We start from the raw sequence: 19,945 nt of genomic DNA, 5'->3' as shown, positions 1-19,945 counted from the left end.
TAAGGAAACTGAGGCCCAGAGAGATTAAACCTGTCCAGGGTCACAATGTTAACAACATAGCCAGAATTCAAGCCCAGGTTGCTGGACTCCAAAACCATGTCTTTCCACTTTACCATGCTGCCCACTGTAGATAACTTGAGTGGAAACTTAAATTCTTACAAGTGCTTGAGAACCAGAGGTTGAGCCAAAGGCTGCTGAGCATTTACACGGACCCAAAGGAGAGATCCAACCACAGGCCAGGCACTGTGCTAGGGGCCCAGAATACAGCTATAAACAAAACAGAGAATCTCTGTCCTTATGAACCTTCTAATCTGCAGATAAGAAACTGCACATAATTTCAACTGCGAGGGTCAGGAATCAGTTGCACAGAATGCTATGGGAGCTTGTGGCTGAGGAACCTATTCTAGTAAGTGGTAATAGTTGAGGCAGAGATAAATAGAGTCAAGAGATCTTTTGAAGATGGAAGTCATAGCACTTGGTAGTTGATTAAATGTATGGAGTAACAGGGGACATTCAGGGAAAGAGTCAAATTACTTGCTATCTTGTCTAGTGAAGCAAACCTAGGCTCCCTATTCATCTCGGAGTCAACCTTAAAGTCACTAAGTGTTTCTTGATTCCATGCCATTCAACCCACCCCAACGCCAAGTCCTCATCACTTCCTTTTTATTAACTCCCCATTTCTTCTTATAATGTAAATCTGATCAAATCATTTTCCCACTTAAAATATTCTTGGATTGCACCATCCATTAGAGTAGCCATTAGCCACAGGTGGTTAGTCTGAATTGGGAGGTGCTGTTAAGTCTGAATACACACAGGATTATGGAAAGTTAATACTCCCCCCAAATGCAGAATATTTTATTTTTTAAAAGATTTTATTTATTTATTTACTTGTTCATTCATTCATTCATTCATTCATGAGAGACATAGAAAGAGAAGCAGATCATAGGCAGAGGGAGAAGCAGGCTCCCTGTGGGGAGCCCGATACAGGACTCAATCTCAGGGCCCCGGGATCACAACCTTAGTCAAAAGCAGATGCTCAACCATGGAGCCACTCAGGTGCCTCCAGAATATTTTATTAATAGCTCTTAAATTGATTACAGGTTGAAATAATATTTCTGGACATTTTATTAAATAAAATATATTCTTAAAATCAATCCATCTATTTCTATGTATTTATTTATTTAAAGATTTATTTATTCACAAGAGACAGAGAGAGAGAGAGAGAGAGAGAGAGAGAGAGGGAGGCAGAGACACAGGCAGAGGAAGAAGCAGGCTCCATGCAGGGAGCCCGATGTGGGACTTGATCCGGGTCTCGGGGGATCCCGAGATTACTATTTACTAGTAAATAGTAATAAAATATTTTTAAATTAAAAAAACTAATAAATAGCACCTTACCTCCTCCAAGAATATTGTACTCATTTCTCTAAGCAGCATAGAGATTTCTCCTCCATGCCATCCAGTGTCATGTTATCATCATATATACGTCTTTTTTTTTATTTTTTCGCTCCTGTCTCCAGTATAGAGTATTTAAGGCCACAGCACAATGCCTATGCTGTGGAAGATGTTTAATAAATGTCTGCTAAATAAATTAACCTACCTAGACAATCATTGAAGGAATGATCAAATGTTTATAGAATTCAGTAAATGCACCAATAACAAAATATTAACCCCAGTGGGTCAATATAATGTAATGCACTTAAGATCATACTGTGTTTATACAAAATCAAAGTTAAATGTTGAATTATTTTCAGGGGCACCTGGCTGCCTCAGTCGGAAGAGTACACGACTCTCGAACTTGGGGTCATGAGTTTGAGCCCCATGTTAGGTGTAGAGATCTCTTAAATAAAAACTTTAAAAAAAATTATTTTCATACTCACAGATTTTCCTTCAGCCCAAATGACTGCTCCAACTCCAGTTTTATGATCCTCTGAAAGATAAATGTCATTTAACTCAGTAAAGGTCAATAATTTATTAGTTTAAGAAACATGTTTCCCCAAATAATACACATTACTGAAACATAATTCATAATATAGCAGCAATCCTTGACATCTTTGCTGATTATAAAAATACTTTTTTATTACTAAATACATTTATTTAATAAAAGTTTACCACTAAAATACTCTTCAGTACGGAATATGAGAACTAGATACTGAATAACTGGACAGTGTCACAATCAACCCAGTCGAACATGATCTGTGTACAGAGCCCACAGTCAGATCAGTTCAAAGTGTAACCAGAACTGAGTGTAATTTTATAGACTCTCCACCAAATCAGTTTCTAAAAGACTATTTCTCAGAAATGATGATGAAATCGATTTAAAAGGAAATTTCTGAACTAGTGGATTTAATGTCACAACAATTTGCAACACTCCAATCTGTCTTCTATCCTTTATTTACACGCTAGTTATGGAAAACACATTTCATGGAAATGTTCTTGCTAAGAAGAGTTCAAACTTAGAATACCAACAAATACAAGTTTTTATGGGCTTTCCTTTATATTTGAAAGTCCTTTCCCTGACCTTCAGAGTTTACTTGAAGGGGAAAAGAATGCCGACTTAGTGAATGATGCCCATTTCTAAATCCAAGTGGCAGAGTTATGAACATAAGATTACAATTTCCCTACAGAGCCAGAACCTCTGTAAAAATAAAGCTGCATTTCTTAAAATCACTGATCGGCAACAGAAAGTTTTAAAAAACCAAATTACAAATTCTGTATATTAAGGATTGACTTTTTCTTCTACTAATACAAGGGTAACTTTCAAATCTCTAAGACAATTATACACTAGTTATGAAAACATAGCACTTATCAAAATCTTAATAAGGGACCAAAGTCGTTAAGGAGGTGCAGTTACCCAGAGACAGGACCAATCATCTGTGAACTTACTCTAGGGTATTTTCATATTGGTAAGGATTAAATGAAACTCTAGTTTCTTCCTACCATTTCCTAAAAGTTAATCCCCTCATATGATAACCTTATCCTACGTAGGCATTAAAAACTAGCTTGCCTTATAAATAAGTCCATCTTTATAAGTTACGATAATATAATGAAATTCCCCATCTTCAAGTAAGCTCGAGTTTTCAAAATTGAAAAAGCAACTGTATAATTTAAACACTTTCTACCCATCACCTCATTTTTACCCTAAGGGTAAAGCAGATACTTCCTTTTCTAGATGAGAAAAAAGGCAAAGAAATTAAGTGACTAAAATTAAGCCCTCCAGATGAAACCTACCCCCTTTCTTTGATGGTAAGAATTTCATAACAAAGACTTCCCTTTATTGAATCCCCAAGCAGACCCTGGTGAGGGAATTCCCCGCATTCATGAGATTTATAGTCCGAGGTGGGAGGGAGACCGGGAGAAGCAAACACACAAGCACCTGTGTCCGTGCTGTGCTAGGACGGAAATGAACACGATGCTGGGGAACAGAGGGTAGGGGAAGGCTTGTTCTAGAGTGGAGATTCATTAAAGAGATTTCGGTGTAAACGAAATTTTGTTCCTTCCAAGACCTTCAGAATATAACACAAGGGGGGAAGAATACAATTATGGCTTTACGCTCATTTCTAGGCAAGTGGCAGCAGTTATACACTTAAGATTATATTTGCCTGAAAAACCAAAACCTTTAAGTAAAATTATCCTTAATCCATGTATAAGCCTGAAACAAAAAATGAGAGACTAAAATAGAAATTCTTCATATTAAGAGTCTATTTTTTCCTACCATTGACACTAAGTATTTTTCATGTGATTTTTTTTTTTTTTTCTAGTCTCAGGAGCCACTTTTTCTGTTTCAGTCTGGGGACAGACGGAAGGAGGGGTAAAATGTGATTTTCCACCAGTATGCAGCTCTACTGCCTAGCTAAGTTTAGTTATACCAGCAGAATATTCTTTACTATGTCTTTTAAAACCAGAATAAAATTTAATCCACGTTAGGTGTAGATTTCACACAGCTCCAAGGTTGGATGACAAATGAAGTGATTTCTCAAGAATCTTTTCATTTCTGCAATTTTCACACAAATCGCTCCCCATGATCTGCTCATTCGGAAGGTTTTCTCTGTGTACCTTTGAGGGAAAGGTCGACTTATAATTGCTGAGCCAAATTCCTGAGACTCGGATCACTGAAAGTCAGGGAGCTCTTTTAGCCCATGGTTCCAGAACACGGGTGTGGTTATTTAGCTCCTGATTCTGTGGCCATGTCAGATTTGTCCGAGTGTGATCCACAGCCCACTTCATCAGAATCACTGGATGCTTGTTAAAAGGCGGCCTCCTGGCCCCCATGGAAATCTCCTAAGCAACCTCTCCAACAAGTCAGGCAGGGCTCACAAACCTGCATTTTTCGTGAGCATCAGCTCGGTTCAAAGGCGTACTGCAAGTTGAGAACCACCAAGTTATGATTTGAAACAGCTAACTTCCGTGGCTACTCCAACCTGCATTCACCACCACTGTTGTGTTTTAGGAGGAAAGCATAATCTTCAGCTTTGGGAAACACTTTGTCTAAGGGAAAACAGGACCCTGTTCAGAAATCACACTTGAATCGGGTAAGATGCAATGCCCTCCTAAACTCTTTTTTTTCCCCTCTAGGGTCTAAAGGAACGTTGTCACTCTTTTGGTACCTCAAAATGTCCTTTAATGACATCTCTGTGGATTCTATTTATCCATCATTCAAAAAGCAATCATCAAGCACCTACTTCTCAGTTGCTTTTAGAATTCTGTTGTTAGATGTTTGGGAATTCATTTTACTCGTTATGTGTATTTTTAAATGGTGTCTTTGTCTCTAAAGTGAAATAAAGTCGTCAGAGCAAACTGAACAGAGTGAAACTAAAAGTCTGAGTTATTAGGAGCATGCTCTATCAGGGGGATATCTACCCAGGTGGATTGTTAAAGGAGACACATATATAAACTGCCTGGCTCTGTGCCTGGCACCTTCTAAGTGCTCAATAAATTGTTATTCTTATAATTTATCACCAATGAAGAATATAGGTCTAGATTTTCTTATCTGAAATCCCTTATATCAAGGTTTTTTTTTGACAGCTTGATTATACTTATTTTGTGACCACACCTGACCACACTTTTAGTGCAAATATTCATACATTTTACTCCATATGGATGTGCTTGATTACAATGTACTGCCTCAGGCCCCTCCCTGGAATGCTGGGTGAGATACAATATATATAACCATATTACCTTTCTAAAATCTGAAAAATTCTGGACTCCTTTTCATCTGGCTCCAAGAATTTTGGATAAGGGATTGTGGACCGTTTACCTTTGGATATAAAAAAGATTTCCTTTATCCATTCAGCACATTGCGCTTAGCGCTAAGGGAAAAATGATGACGAGCACATGGTTCTCTTCCCTGGATGAGCTGACAGTGGAGTGGAGTGCATGACCCAGAGTTGCATCCTATTCAAGATTTGGGCTCCAGGCAAAAAAAAAAAAAAAAAAAAAAAAAAAAAATCATACACAATCAAAAAATTAACCTTGCAAAAATTTTTAAGTTACCCATCACGTGCAGAAGCACATCTTTATGCACAAAACTCTGCACAGAAAGAGTGGATAACTTTAGAATTAGAGTATCTTCTAAAGAATGTAGATGCAAATTTGTATCTATACATTACTGCATCTTGAAACACTGGAATCATACATCGTATGATGGAATATTCTCCTAGGAGAAGCAGGATGTACTGAGATAAGTAAAAGAACAGCACATTCCTATCTCCCAGTTTACCATCACTCTGGAATCAGCTGAATTCTAATTAGCAAATGGGAATTAGTGATGTAGAGCTGTGACAGCTGTTCCCACTGATGTTTCTGTCTTTCCAGAATGGCTTAGAGAAGAGTTCTTTATAAAGCTGGTTTTGGCTAAGATGCTAATGCAGAGCCCATGATACAATAACATAATTATATTAAATCAGACTTTTACACAACATTTGTTTGGAGCTATATGGTTTGTGCCTGTAGGAGAACCAAGTTCTTTAATAAAGAATTGAGTGATTATTAACATCAGAATCCTTTGCAGAACCTTAAAAATTCATAAGCTTAGGCCACATCCTTACAGACTTGGTTCAGTAGGTCTGGGTTGGAATTTACGCATTTGTACTTTTAATGAAAGTTTTGATGGCGACTCTGACATGCTGTCAGTTGAGAATTTCTATTCTACTCCAAAGTACTTTGTGGTCTTTAGAATTAGAATATACTGCAAACCAGTGGCATTTGTATGGACCTCTTCTTAAGATTTTCTTTCTTCCCTTCTTTCTTGGGATAAGCTTAAATAAATAAATAAATAAATAAATAAATAAATAAATAAATTCCTCCATTCACCAAATCTTATTCTACTGTTCCTCCTGCCTATATTTTCCCCCCTTTATTTCAAAGTTGCATTTAAAAAAGTGATCAAATCATGATTCTACTTTGAAAAATCTTATGTCTGGCAAGATGTGAAAATATTGTTCTATAATTGGCAATATAGATCTTTTATCTATCTTTTATCACAATAAAGAAAATCCCCAAGTGACATTTTCCTTTTTTCATATATACACTCATGTACAACTTAAAGTAAAAACATTTGATTTCTTAACTTGCTGATTAAAGATATACCAGCAATTGGAAGAAGTTGTCAATATTCCTTTACTTTAATTCTGTTAGTTATTTTGAATTCACATTTTTATTGTAAAGATTTTCAAAGTTTTATTAAATACTGAATACACACAAAATATTGAAGAGTTAACTAAAAATGAATAATTTTGGTCTCTCTCCTTTCTCTTTTTTGTCCCATCTCTAGTAGAGGGCTCCATGAACAAGACGACAAAGGCAGGAAGCAGGAGGGTCTAGATAATCAGTTCCTGATTTACAAATGTAGCACTGAATATAAGGCCACAGGAATCCTAAACCTTCTCTAAGAGTTGTCTATTCAAGGGTGTCACTTGCTTCTATACATATAATGACCAGCAAAACTTCAGTATCTAAGAGTAAATGAACTCTGTGATAGAGGAGATGAAAACCGTTTTACTTCTGAGACAAATACAACCCAGTCAGCCCCAATTTATGCACTAAGCAAGTAACTCACCAGTTCGATATGCCAATAACCTGGCCTGAACCATGCAGTGCCTTGCAATTTCTTGTGGCAAACTTTGATTGTGAGTTTCATTAATCTGTTCGGTATTACCACAATAAAATCCGTAGTGCTTAAAGTTGGGCACACTGGAAGCTACTGTGGCCAAGAGTAGGATAAGGTCTTTCATGTTTTGCCTCAGATTGCTAAAGTATGGATTTTCACATAGGTTCTCCAAACCTATTGTCATCAGTATTTGCTTATGCATTTCTTCATTTGAAACCAAAAATAACATTTCATATTCTTTTATTCTTTCTTGTTTACATTCAGAATAAAAGTCAACGTTAGCATCCGGCAATGTTTTTGCAATTTTTTGAATAAAGTCACATTTGTAAGAGGTCTCCTCTACAAACTGCACCATATAACACACCAAAGGCTGAAGTAAGACACACACATGGGCCCGACTGTTTGACTTCAATCTTTCCACCGCTTTGGCATCTAACTTTGCATCTTCAGAACTAGAAGGCTCAGTAAGCAAACTTATTTCTGGATCAGCTGGCCAGTATGAAATTCGGTTAACTCCAGCTGAAATACAAAATATGAAAGGTAGTTATCAGACATATGTTGAAATTAAGAGTTTTCTTAATAAACCCTCCATATCATTGTGGTAGACCCAGAGGTCCCAATATGATAAATGTCTATCATGAAGTCATCTATAATGTCTTGGCAAACTCTGGCCCACAGGTCAAATTTGTCCCATTGCCTGTTTTTGTACAGTGTGCAGGTTAAGAATGGATTTTATAGTTTTAAGTAGTTGGAAAAATTGAAAGAATACTATTTTGTGATACATGAAGATTTTATGAAATTCAAACTTTGAGTGTCATTTATATAAATAACATTTTATTGGAACACAGAGTCACTCATTCATTGACCTAGTCTCTGGTTGCCTTTGTACTACAATGGAGCAGCAGACTGGTACAGACACCATAGGGCCTGCAAAGCCTAAAATATTTGCTATCTAGCCCTGTATGGGAAAAGATGGCTGACCCCTAACACAGCTCATGGAAGTTATTTGTGGAATCCCTGGCTTTACTAAGTGTGGTCCCGAAGCCTAGTTCCAGGACTATATAACCAGAGTCCTGTAAGTAATCAAATGGCTGCTTCTAGAAATATTGTAGCTGACAACTGGTAGTGTCTAGACTTTTGTATTTGAAATAAACAATTCATCCATACATTAAAAATGTATCTACACTCTGAAATCTTCCTCTGGGAAGCTATTCTAAAAAAAAAAAAAAAAAAAAAATTCACACATGCATATATCTAATGCAGCACTGTTTAAAATAATAAAAATAGAGGAGCATCTGGGTGGCTCAGTCAGTTAAGTGTCTGCCTTTGGCTCAGGTCATGATCTCAGGGTTTGGGGATTGAGGGCCCCCCCACCCAACCTCGTTGGGCTCTTTGGTCAGCGGGGAATCTGCTTCTCCCTCTCCTTTTGCTCCTCCCCTAGCTCATACTCTCTCTCTCTTTCTCTCAAGTAAATAAATAATTAAAACAGTAAAAACAGAAAAAACCTAAATGGCCAAAACAATGTGAGGGCAGCAATGTATGTGTGTTGGGTGGGGGGAAGGGGAGCAATATTATTTTTTTTAAGCCCACAAAATTAAAGACAAAACAATAAACTAGAATTTTCAAGTAATGTGACAGGTTAGTAATCTTTTTTTTTTTTAATATTTTATTTATTTATTCATGACAGACACAGAGAGAGAGGCAGAGACACAGGCAGAGGGAGAAGCAGGCTCCATGCAGGGAGCCCGACGTGGGACTCCATCCCAGGTCTCCAGGACCACACCCCGGGCTGAAGGCGGCGCTAAACCGCTGAGCCACCAGGGCTGCCCGGTTAGTTATCTTTGATATACAGAGATTTTAATTCATTAACAGCACATATGAATTGACAAGAACAGTAAGGCCTCAAGACCAACAAAATGATATGATCAGACAATTTATAAAACAAAACTAGATAACAAACAGATGAAAAATATTTTGTATTCGAGAGGGAACAATGAGATGCCTTATACAGGGTTAAGCACCCAAATGTTCATCAGTTAATTAGTATTTTACAAAGAGACCCCTTTGTTAGTATCTCATGCAATTTCAGCTAGGAAAGATTCTTATGATTGTGCCCAGAAGTGAAGAGACAGATGGCTCACAGGGTGTCCTGCATTCAAAGTAACAGATGAACTAAAAAGTCTTAGCTGAACAAGCACACATTTCTATCTACTCCCTGCTCCTCCTGACTCTTATTGTAGCTTGCATTATAAATCAATTTTGAAGGCCTTGGAGCTGACATCAGAATGTTTCCTCTGGCTACCTCTCACCTTGCTTCCTTCTGTTGGGGTTCTCATAATCCATTTCCTACTCAGTAGCAATAGTCAATCTTTCATCTAAGCATCTGGCTTGCTTCTAGCAATCCTGATTTAAGGAGAAGAGGGGATGGCTAGCTAGGCTTTGAACAAATGTTCATGTACCAGTGGCAAATGCTACAGCAGGGACTTTCAAATTTTCAGACCTTGCTACACTCTTAAAAATTAACGAGAGCCCCACAGAGCTCTGCCTATGTAGATTATATACCTACTGATACGTACTATATTAGAAACTTAAAACAAATTTCAAAAAATTGCAATTCATTAAAAATAACAAGAGAACCTACTACACATTAATATAAATAACACAGTTTAATAAAAAAATAACTGTATTTTCCAAAACAGTAATGAAAACTAGTTGAGAAGAATGGCATTGTTTTAAATGTTTACAAATCTCTTTATTATCTGGCTTAATAGAAGACAGCTGGATTCTCGAATCTGCTCCTGCTTTCAATCTGTTGTGATAGGTTGTTTCCACTGAAGTATATGGAAAGCATCCAGCCTCATACATATGTCTGGTTGAAAAAAAGAGTACTTTAACAGACATTTCAGGTAACTGAATATTCTTGACACTACATAAAAATTTGACAAGGGATAATTTCTTAAAAGTTAGTTACAATGTGGAATCTGAAATATATCAACAAACTTTTTTACAATTATGTTAAACTCCATTGGCTTATTGTGCACTTAGAATGGCTCTTTCACTCATGCATGATGTCGTAGCATCATATGTTGGTCTTCTGGAAAATACTGGTTTACTGATTTTACAATATTACAAAAGAAGTCCTATTCATTAGTATCACCATTATTAATATCACATCATTAGAGTCTTTAAGTGTTGGGAAAGTGTAAGCTCATGATGGTGGATGTGACTTTTCCAAAATTCTAATTTTCATCTGAAGACTCAAATTTTATCACTAGCAACAAATACTGTCAGATTTCCTGGGAGTTACCGGTTCACTTCATTTATTTCTGAGAGTATCTGTCAATTGGCCAAGTCTAAAAAACTATATAGTTTGTGTGTTGACAGTGTTCCATGAAAAAAAAGTGAGTAATTCAGTTCATAACATAAGCATAAAGACTAAGAAAGAGAAGCCATTTCAGGCCCCCAGCCATGTTCTGTGACCTACACCTTCCTTACTGGCTCTACTTGCCCTAGCACACGGTCTTGCAGAACCTTCCAGGAAATGTCAGAATTGCAAAGAAATGCAAAAGGATTTTAAGGGAACAAAGGTAATGCAAAAACTAACGGTGGCTACCAGGCTTGGAAACAGCCCAGTCCTATCAGTCACATAAATCAGTGGTAAAAACTCCCAGTGCTGTTTCAAAAGTTAACAAAGCCCTGCATTCCTTGCAAGAGATAAGGAGCTCAAGACCTCATCCTGTTTATACAAGCTCTAGGGGTATGCCCATAGCCCCTTCCCTTGTCTGACAGGGACTTGTAAGGTTACCTCTGCCGCATTACATTAAAATTTCTGCCCAAGGAAGAGCACAACCCTCACTGACATGATATACAATGTAAGTAAACGCATGTTGCCTTAAAACCAATGCACATCCTTATGCCCGCCTTTGTACATGATGACATAACTCTCCTTTCTAAATATTTATCGTAACCCCCAAAAAAGAAATCCGCAACCAGCTCAGGGAGTCATGGATTTGGAAGTTACTCCCCGTGACCTCCTTATTTGCTGCAAGTAAAGTTTCCTTCCTTGTGGAGTGACAACTCCACCTGGTGCAGTTTCTGTCTACAACTCACCAAGGAGCCAACTCAGGAACTCCTGTTAGTTCAGTTACAATAACTCAAACAACTGCACATGTAGATGGCTTTCCTTAAGGCAACTTTCATACTTAGTTGGGTTTGTAGCAAAAGTGCTCCTATTTTTTCAGACAGAATATTAAAAAGATGTCTACCTAAGGGCTGGGATTTAATAAAATTAATAATGTTAACTGTTTCATCAAGGACATTCTTACATGAAACCCTCTTTTTAAACTCCAAGTTCGTGGCCATGGAGAGTACAAGGACTATCACTGCCTTGCTTCATTCTACAGCAACAGTAGTTTTACTCACTATTCTTTTGGTACTATTGGTATAAATGTAGTGTTATTATGAAAACAGTATGACCTTGTGGACCATCAGAAAGCCACAGACTGCACTTTGAGAACCACTGTGCTTTAGCAAGGTTTTCCTTGTAATTGGCCTAATAGGAACTGTAGCATGGGGTTAAACCATGACCCTTCCCCCAAGATCAAATGTATAAGCCTAAAGTAACAGCAATTTCATTTATATATGGGTCCAGCACTAATATAAAAGCATTTCTATTGTAGGTTCTTCCTGATTTTCCACACTTCATTATTTGCTTTGTGAAGTTCAAACGTCTTAAGGACATCAAGCAGTGGTGAGTTAACTGCACTCCCTTATTTTTCTAATTTTTCTTTCTAATTCTGATTCTCTAATAGGTCGGAGGCTAGTAAGACTACTTTCAGCATAGTCAGGTCAGTACAAAACACAACTATGTTTTATTCATTTTTCTCTCTTGACTCTAGAAGAGATTAATCAACAGTGTTTTGGTCTTGTCACATTCTTTTTATCAATGCCATCTCAACCCTATTTCACACCCTGCCTAATATAAGAGTCTGCTCATCAAGCTCTTAACCTCTTATCTTTCCAGGTTCCAATTTGATAACAAAAAATTAAGAAGTAATAATAATAAGTTTAATCATGTTACAACCTGCTCAAAAAGCTTCGGTGGCTCCATATTATCTGTAATAGGATTTATAGGTCAACTAACACAAGTGATAAATGAATATCCAATCTGTACAATTGGTCAAAAAAAAAGAAAAAGTCCCTACCATTCTCAAATCTACCTTCTCTATTCATAATGGCAGGGGAAAGACTATAGAACCCAAGAGTATCTGTGCTCTACCTGCCTGAAATACTTGCTGCAGGCCAGGAGGCTCTAGCCACATGACCATTTCTTTTGGAAGTGCCTCCACTGTAGCTCAAGGGCACTGCCTTCACTATGGATCTGATCACTACTCTGAAGACTTTCATATAAATAAAAATCACCCTTTCTCTAAGTTTAGGAATTCTGTTTTATGAGATAAAGCTCAAAGGCCATACAGTTTTTCAAAGTTCTCCACTGAAGTCCCAACCGATCATTATCATCCATCTGCCACTATTCTTTCCAAGAGTATTTCTCCATCTCAAACACCAACCCCCAGCAGCTTGCTTCTCACAAACTGACGAACCCACACATGCTGGCCCCCTGACCAGGAATGTGGTCTTCGTCCTCTTCATCTGACCCATCAAGATCCAGCTTAAGCCCCAGCCTTTCATTACATGCCAACCTGCATGGATCACTCTGAATTCATAGATCACCTAACAGCCTTTATCACTCATTCGGTACTAGATGATGTGTTATAGTGCTCGCTTCGGCAGCACATATACTAGATGATGTGTTATAGTAAATGGTAACACAGATAACCCAAGGAGCAAATTGAGGGAATGGATTAAAAGTATATAAACCTTATTTTCCCCCAGAATCTCTCCAAACCCCTTTTCTGGGGGGGGGGGTTTTAAGGACACCTCATTACACAGGCATGATCGACTACATTATTGGCCACTGGTAACTGAACTCAAACTCCTGTCCCACTCTCTTTCCCCAGAGGTCTGAGTGAGTTTAAAAGCTCTAACCCTCTAATGACCTAGTTGGTTCCACTGGCAACCAGGCCCTCATCTATGGGGTTTCCCAAAAGTCACTTCACTAACAAACTCAGGTGTGGCTGAAGCGGGTGTGTTAAGAATAGTGTTAAGAATAATAAAAGACACCTCTATCACTCTCAACACTTTTTTTTTTTTTTTGCCAGGACTGGGATGAAGACCAATACATAATTCATGTTCTAAGTCACAATACCACAGTGCCTATGTAAAAGAGGTCATATGTTTAAAATGGGAAAATGGTCTGCATACTTACCTGGGTACAAAATAGAATCATAAGCATAAAGAGCTTTAGTGAGTAGCCTGGCGTAGCAGAGGATAGTTAAACATTTATAATCTGAGCTGCTTCTTCCGAAGTACGGAGCGGTGACTGGGAGACCACTGCTCAGCCAGGAACTACAGAGCTCAGCGTGGATGTGAACAGAAATGATGCATGGGACTTCCAGGCCAGCGTTTTCAGGAACAGGTAAGCCTTCTCTAGCCTCTGTCTCAGTCTGCCTCTGGATGCAGAGGACTCAAGGCTCTAGAAGACGACAGCAGCAAATATGACAGAAGGTGCCTATGCCCATGAATCAGCCACATGGAGAAAAACAGCCTGCTGTTCAGCAACACCTACGTTGGACTAGTACATGAGTGATAAAGGTTTAATATGTTGAGCCACTGAAATTTTAGTGTTTGTTATGGCAGCTAGCATCAGTCTATAATACATGAAGGGTTCTCTAAATAGTTAGTGACAGGGCTGAGACCAGAACCCACGTTTTTTTTTTTTTACTCTTCTCACAATGTATCAGACTGTATTCTGATATGTATTTATATTTCTAAATGATCTCAGTGGTGTTTAGGCAATTTATCTTGGTTATTCTTAGCTAAATACTATTAATCCCCAACCAAGCCTTATCTACACTTACCATTAACAATCATTTTCAGACAAGCAGAACATGGTTTCCTGGAAAAATAAAGATCACAGTTTTTCAGCCTTGCCCCATGTTTTATGAGAGCAATTTTCCCAGCGTGTAAATCTTCACTAGAACAGTGGAGACCAACAATTTTCGTGTTTTTCACCACCACAAGACCAGTTCTCTTCACCTACATTAAAATACAAAATAATAATGTATTAGTTACAACATTCGTTAAAAAAGACACAAGAGGCCCAAAATAGGACTCATTTCCACATCACCAGCCTGAGACCTACTACCTAACTGCAGTTCTGGCCTCTCCCAGGAATATAGCCTCAATCAATCAGAACTGGAATTTCCTAGTCAGCTAGCAAGGATATCCACCTGGTAAACTCCTGCAGTCCCCCAAAAGAAGGAGCCTTACCTGAAACAATCCACTTTTTGCTAGCAACTTCTTTTTCCTGTCCCTCCTACCTTACAAATCTCCTTTTTGCATTGCTTCAGAGCCCCTCAATATTTACTAGATGGGATGCTGCCCAATCCATGAATCATTGAATAAAGCAATTAGATCTTTCAGTTTACTCAGCTGAATTGTGGGTTTTTTTTTTTTTTAAGATTTTATTTATTTATTCATGAGAGAGAGAGAGAGAGAGAGAGACAGGTAGAGGGAGAAGCAGGCTCCATGCAGGGAGCCTGATGTGGGATTTGATCCTGGGTCTCCAGAATCACACCCCAGCCTGAAGGTGGCGCTAAACCGCTGGGCCACCGGGGCTGCCCTGAATTGTGTTTTTTAACAGATTTGGTGGGAGCATTTGGATCCAAGGAAAAACTCCTGATGGCTCCAGGGACAACAAGAAACACAAGCATGGTACCTGCAAACCCTCTGAGCTCTCTGTCATTTTTGCCATATCTAAGGGCCATGGGTAAGTTGGTTCTGAGCTCTGCTCACTTTGCACTGAGCCCCTAATCTGATTGACTTTCCAGTCCAAAATTCCCCCATTTAATTGGAACCACCAGCCCTTGATTTAGCCCCCAGATACCACATTGGGAAATCCTGGTAATTCAGTCGACTGCTCCCCATTGTGTGGAATCCCAGACTACAGTCCCCGTTTGTTGAGGTCTGCTGGTTCAGTCCTTTACCCAGGCCCAGATTCCATGTTGGTAGTGGTATGCACAAGACCTTCCCTTGGCCTGTGCATCTCTTGATTACTGCTGGTGTGTTAAGGTGAACATGTTTGTCTTATTTTGTGGAAGTAAAGGCTATTGCTAATGGAATCTTGGGAGACCAAAAGCTGCAAATTGGTGGACACGGGTTGAGCACTTAAAAACTGTTAGAGTGTTTGCCACTTAACTCTAACAGTCCTGTGTTAGGGTAAGTTAGTCATAGAAGGGGTTATATTGACACTAGGTCACCCACCAACCTCAAGAAAATTTCGATGCAACTAGGTACAAGGCAAAACATCATACAACCCCCAACTCCAACCCAGTAGCATGTCCCTCTTAGGTATTAGTTTGGCTCTGAGAAACTCACTTAGCTTTAAAAAAAAAAAAAAAAAAAAGAGGGGAGCCTGGGTGGCTTAGCTGGTTAAGCATTCAACTCTTGGTTTCAGCTCAGGGTCCTGAGATTGAGCCCTTTGTTGGGTCCATGCTGAGTGTGGAGTCTGCTTGTCCTTCTCCCTTTGCTCCTCCCCCTGCTCTCTCTTTTTAGAATAAATAAATAAAATCTTAAAAAGAGAGCAAGAGAGAGAGAGATCCTTAAGTTCTAAAGCATACCACTTTTTGGTACACTTAACTTATTTTGAGCCTAAAAATTATATCCTGGAAGCTATAAATATCTACAAAATGACAAAATCTTACAAAGTTTTTCTGTGCCCCAAGAAGTTGGCTTGGTAACAACCATCAGGTTGAGGGCTCCAAAATATGACCAGACAGAAATGTGGGTTGTACCTCATTTACCACTAGCTACAGCTGGACAGAAAATATGGGTTAAACTCACTTTCTAGCTAGGGTTCTACCAAACTGCTATAAGTCCTCAGATAAATAACAGCCTAGAATGTAATAGACATTATATGAGGAATGGTCCAATTAGATAAGATCATTCAAAAAGTAAGGGTTCCCAAATCAAACAGAGTGGTATATACCTGTTTTAACCAGTATGCAGAAGCCTCCAAAAAACTTCAAAATTCCAAAATGCCTTCATTGAAAAATTTGTTGCAAATTGCTTGTGAAAAATTAAAAACACAAGAGGTACATAAAACAGGACTCTAAGACTGAGGTAACTCCTACCTTTACCCTCTATCCTCCTTTAATTGAGTGTTCATCCTAGTTATCCTCCGTCTGAATCTTCTTTCCACTCTGAGAAGACTATAAGACCATAAACAAAACTCCACCAAATTAGAGGGTTTACAGATACGCCCATATACCCTTGAAGGAGGGCTAAGATGCTACTTGACACCCTTAAGTGACGAAGGGAAAGTCCACCTATTCTTTTTACCAATCCTCAAACCTCCTGTATTTATCTCAAAAGGCTTATAAGTAGTTTTGGAGGAACTTACGTTCTTTCCCTGTACCTGTACATGTTTTATCAGGTCTTCCCCAGGAATGCTAATCTAAACCATCCCCAATTCTTAAGACTGAAGAAAAAAAGTGTGTGTGTGGGGGGGGGGGCACTTTTTATAAATACAAATTGATACAGAAGATCCCTTGCCCAAAATTTAGTTCACAGCTTTCATAAAACTGCTTGTGTCAAGGACAAATACCAATCTTAAAAGTCTTCTCCACAGATGTTATAGAAAAAGCTTTAGCCATCTGAACAGGTAAGTTTAACTTATTCCAACTATTCTTTTATAAGTCAGTGAGCTTTGCATCTCATGGCTAAAATCTTAAAATGAAAGCTATAAGGCTTCTGTTTGCATCCGTCATGTGTTTATGTGAATCTATGTATATGTGTTGTAGATGTGGTATTTTCTACCTCAGGATTGTATTGCCAAAATTAATTTGTAAAAAAGCTCCATTTAATTGGCTTAAAGAAAATTAAGCACTTAAATGGATTATTCGCAAAATTCTCCACAATATTATAGAAACGATCCCAAATGTATTTCAGGTTCACATGATCTGGAAAAATATTCAGTATTAAGGCTAATTTAAGCTTGTTGGTTTAATTAAAATAGACATGTCTTTAAAGTTATCAGCACTGAATATAATGCAGTCATACAAGTTTTTTCTACGTGGCTTTACTAGTCAAAAAAGTTCATGGTTCTGTTACAAAATCTGTCAGGTAGGGAAATAACTTGGAATGATGAAATTTAATAAGCAACCTAAACAATTGCTCAAAATAAGTGAACTAAGTAGATGTGAGATAAAAGTTTTTAGGCAAACTTTTAAAATAATTCCCCCCAATTTTTTTGTAACCTGAAACCTTAAAGTTTTGCTAAGTTAAATTAAATGATGGATAGTCCCTGAACACAGGTTTATCTACTTTTTGGCTTCCTGTTACAGAGGAACTAAAGATTTTAGGGTTTGTTAGTGAATATGTTTTGTGCCACACTGAAAAATTTACTGAGAAGGCAAATGTTTCTAGAAATTATGAAAAGTATTTATAAATTTGCCAAACCACAGAATGCTAATGTAAAAGAAAATTCACAGTTGTCTACTTCTTTATTTTTATTAGAAATTAAGGTTTTTAAAGGTTGCAAATTCTAATATATTTAATTAAAGCTACTAGAAATAATTTTTAAAATAACCTCCATATGCAAGGAAAGTAGGATATGTGTTTTCAGGAAAAGAAAGCATGAGGAATACATTTTTTTGTTGAGGGAAAAGAAAGTAATTTTGTCCTAAAGTGAGGCTGGTTATTTCAGAATGGGAAAGAGGAAAAACATGGGACAAAATCTGAAGGGATACTAAAGAGGTTACAGAAGATTTGTGGAAAAGGAATATTGTGTGTGATGAAGCTGGCTAAGATTAGAATAAATTAAATTAAGGGTTTTTTTAAAAAAATGAATGTATTTTTAAAGATTTATTTATTTATTAATGAGAGACACACACAGGCAGAGACGCAGGCAGAGGGAGAAGCAGGCTCCATTCAGGGAGCCCAATGCGGGACGTGATCCCAGGACCCCGGGGTCATACCCTGAGCCGAAGGCAGATGCTCAACCGGTGAGCTACCCAGGCGTAAATAAATGTATTTTAATACCAAAAGTAAGGTGGTACAAAATTAAAGTTTGGTTCTCTCTGTTAAAAGAATAAAGTTTTCTTGGACTATTGGTCAGTTCTTGATAAGAGATTGTAAAAGGTCTTTCTTTACCTTTTAAGTAATCTGCCCATAAAACAAAGATTTTGTGTTTTCTCAAAATGATCTTATGTGTTTCATGTTGTCTTCATCAGGTGTTTGATTACTTAAAAAAAAAAACAGATTTTTCACTATTAAAAGAGCTGTTTTTTTGTTTGTTTTTTGTTTTACAATGATTTAAGTTTCTCTATCTGCTTTTGAAGTCTTTGTCACTTGGTTAAAATAGATAACTAGGTATTGTTTCACCCTGACCTATGGATCCTACTTGACCAAGTGTTTTAAAAACCTTCTGATATTTTTGCCAAACCCGGAGACCTCAAAATCAAATTCACTACGAAGAGAAAGAGCCAATGTTGAGGTTACTGCTTTCTCCTAAGATGTCAGTTCAAGAACATTTTTTTCCATCCCTCTTTCCCTAACCATCCTTCTTCCTAATTCTTACAGCATGAAAGTAGGATTCTTTTGTCCACATTTTGCCTTTCCCTGCCTTGAAAGATTATGAAATCTCAGGCCGTTACAAAGGGGTTAATGAACTTCCAAATGACTGTTGGACTTGCCTTGATGCTGGGATTCTGCAGTTCTGCCCATCACAAATTTCACCCTGATTTCCAAAGCCTCAGTTTCTCCAGAACCCTATCTCTTGTTAACAACCCCAAACCCAGGGAAACGTGCACCCAAGCTCTGCACAGAGAAAAGGACATGAGGCAAGAGTAACCGGAATAAAAACTGCCTGTACAGTCCACAGACCCTTAAATTTTACTGGCTTCCAGGCTGTCACCTTTCCAGCTCTGAGCCACAGACTCAAATAGGAATTACCAGGAGGCATATGTGATTAAAAATTGGCTCCCTTTGGCAGATTCATACTTCTCTGCTTAGGAGGGAGTATGAATGAGCCAAGATCAGGAACCTCTCCTTAACTCTTTAAATATTACCAAATCTGCTGCTTAAAAAAACAGCTGCCCAATAATAATCTTTAGAGCTTCTGACCAAAGTTGTTCTTGGGGAAAATGGTCCTTATTTTTTGGCTGAACGAGAAGGTGTCTGTGCTGCGACCAACACCACTTGCTGCACAGGGATTCAGACTTGTGGGAAAGTTGAAACAAGGGGCAGCCCCAGTGGCGCAGTGGTTTAGTGCCACCTGCAGCCCAGGGCGTGATCCTGGAGACCCGGGATCGAGTCCCACGTTGGGCTCCCTGCATAGAGCCTGTTTCTCCCTCTGCCTGTGTCTCTGCCTCTCTCTCTCTCTCTCTGTGTGTCTCTATGAATAAATAAATAAATAAAATATTAAAAAAAAATACCACCAGCATTTAAAAAAGAAAGAAAGAAAGAAAGTTGAAACAAGCTACGTGGCTCAAGAAAGTTTAACAAGGTCTTCCTTTAACTTATTTAATTTTGACTGGTTTGGGTGTTGGGGACCACAGTTCCAAATGCCCTCCAGGTATTGGGGGTTACCCTGCTTGTAATAATCATAGTAGTCTTCCCACATGCTGTATTCTCTCAAATACAGCTTTAAGTGTATGTTTGCAGCCACTAACCACCAAACGAGTCATCTTCCTAAGACTGGAACATCAGAAAAAAGGA

The 19,945-nt window shown here is 38.2% G+C and overlaps 1 protein-coding gene across 3 annotated transcripts in view; it reads right to left on the bottom strand.

The window, feature by feature from the left end:
* CDADC1 (cytidine and dCMP deaminase domain containing 1) overlaps positions 1-19,945 on the bottom strand; it is a 45,489-nt gene that overhangs the window by 12,658 nt on the left and 12,886 nt on the right. For all 3 annotated transcript variants that reach the window (XM_072783161.1, XM_072783162.1, XM_072783163.1), the window contains exons 4-6: positions 14,086-14,263; positions 7,055-7,624; positions 1,878-1,927 (exon numbers count right to left, since the gene is read on the bottom strand). In XM_072783161.1, the coding sequence (XP_072639262.1) occupies positions 1,878-1,927; positions 7,055-7,624; positions 14,086-14,263 (798 nt within the window). The remainder of the gene's footprint in view (positions 1-1,877; positions 1,928-7,054; positions 7,625-14,085; positions 14,264-19,945) is intronic.

The sequence above is a fragment of the Canis lupus genome, chromosome 17 (genome assembly GCF_048164855.1).
Source record: "Canis lupus baileyi chromosome 17, mCanLup2.hap1, whole genome shotgun sequence".
In the NCBI taxonomy this organism is placed as follows: Eukaryota; Metazoa; Chordata; class Mammalia; order Carnivora; family Canidae; genus Canis; species Canis lupus.
This window is presented reverse-complemented; position numbering and strand designations above follow the sequence as displayed.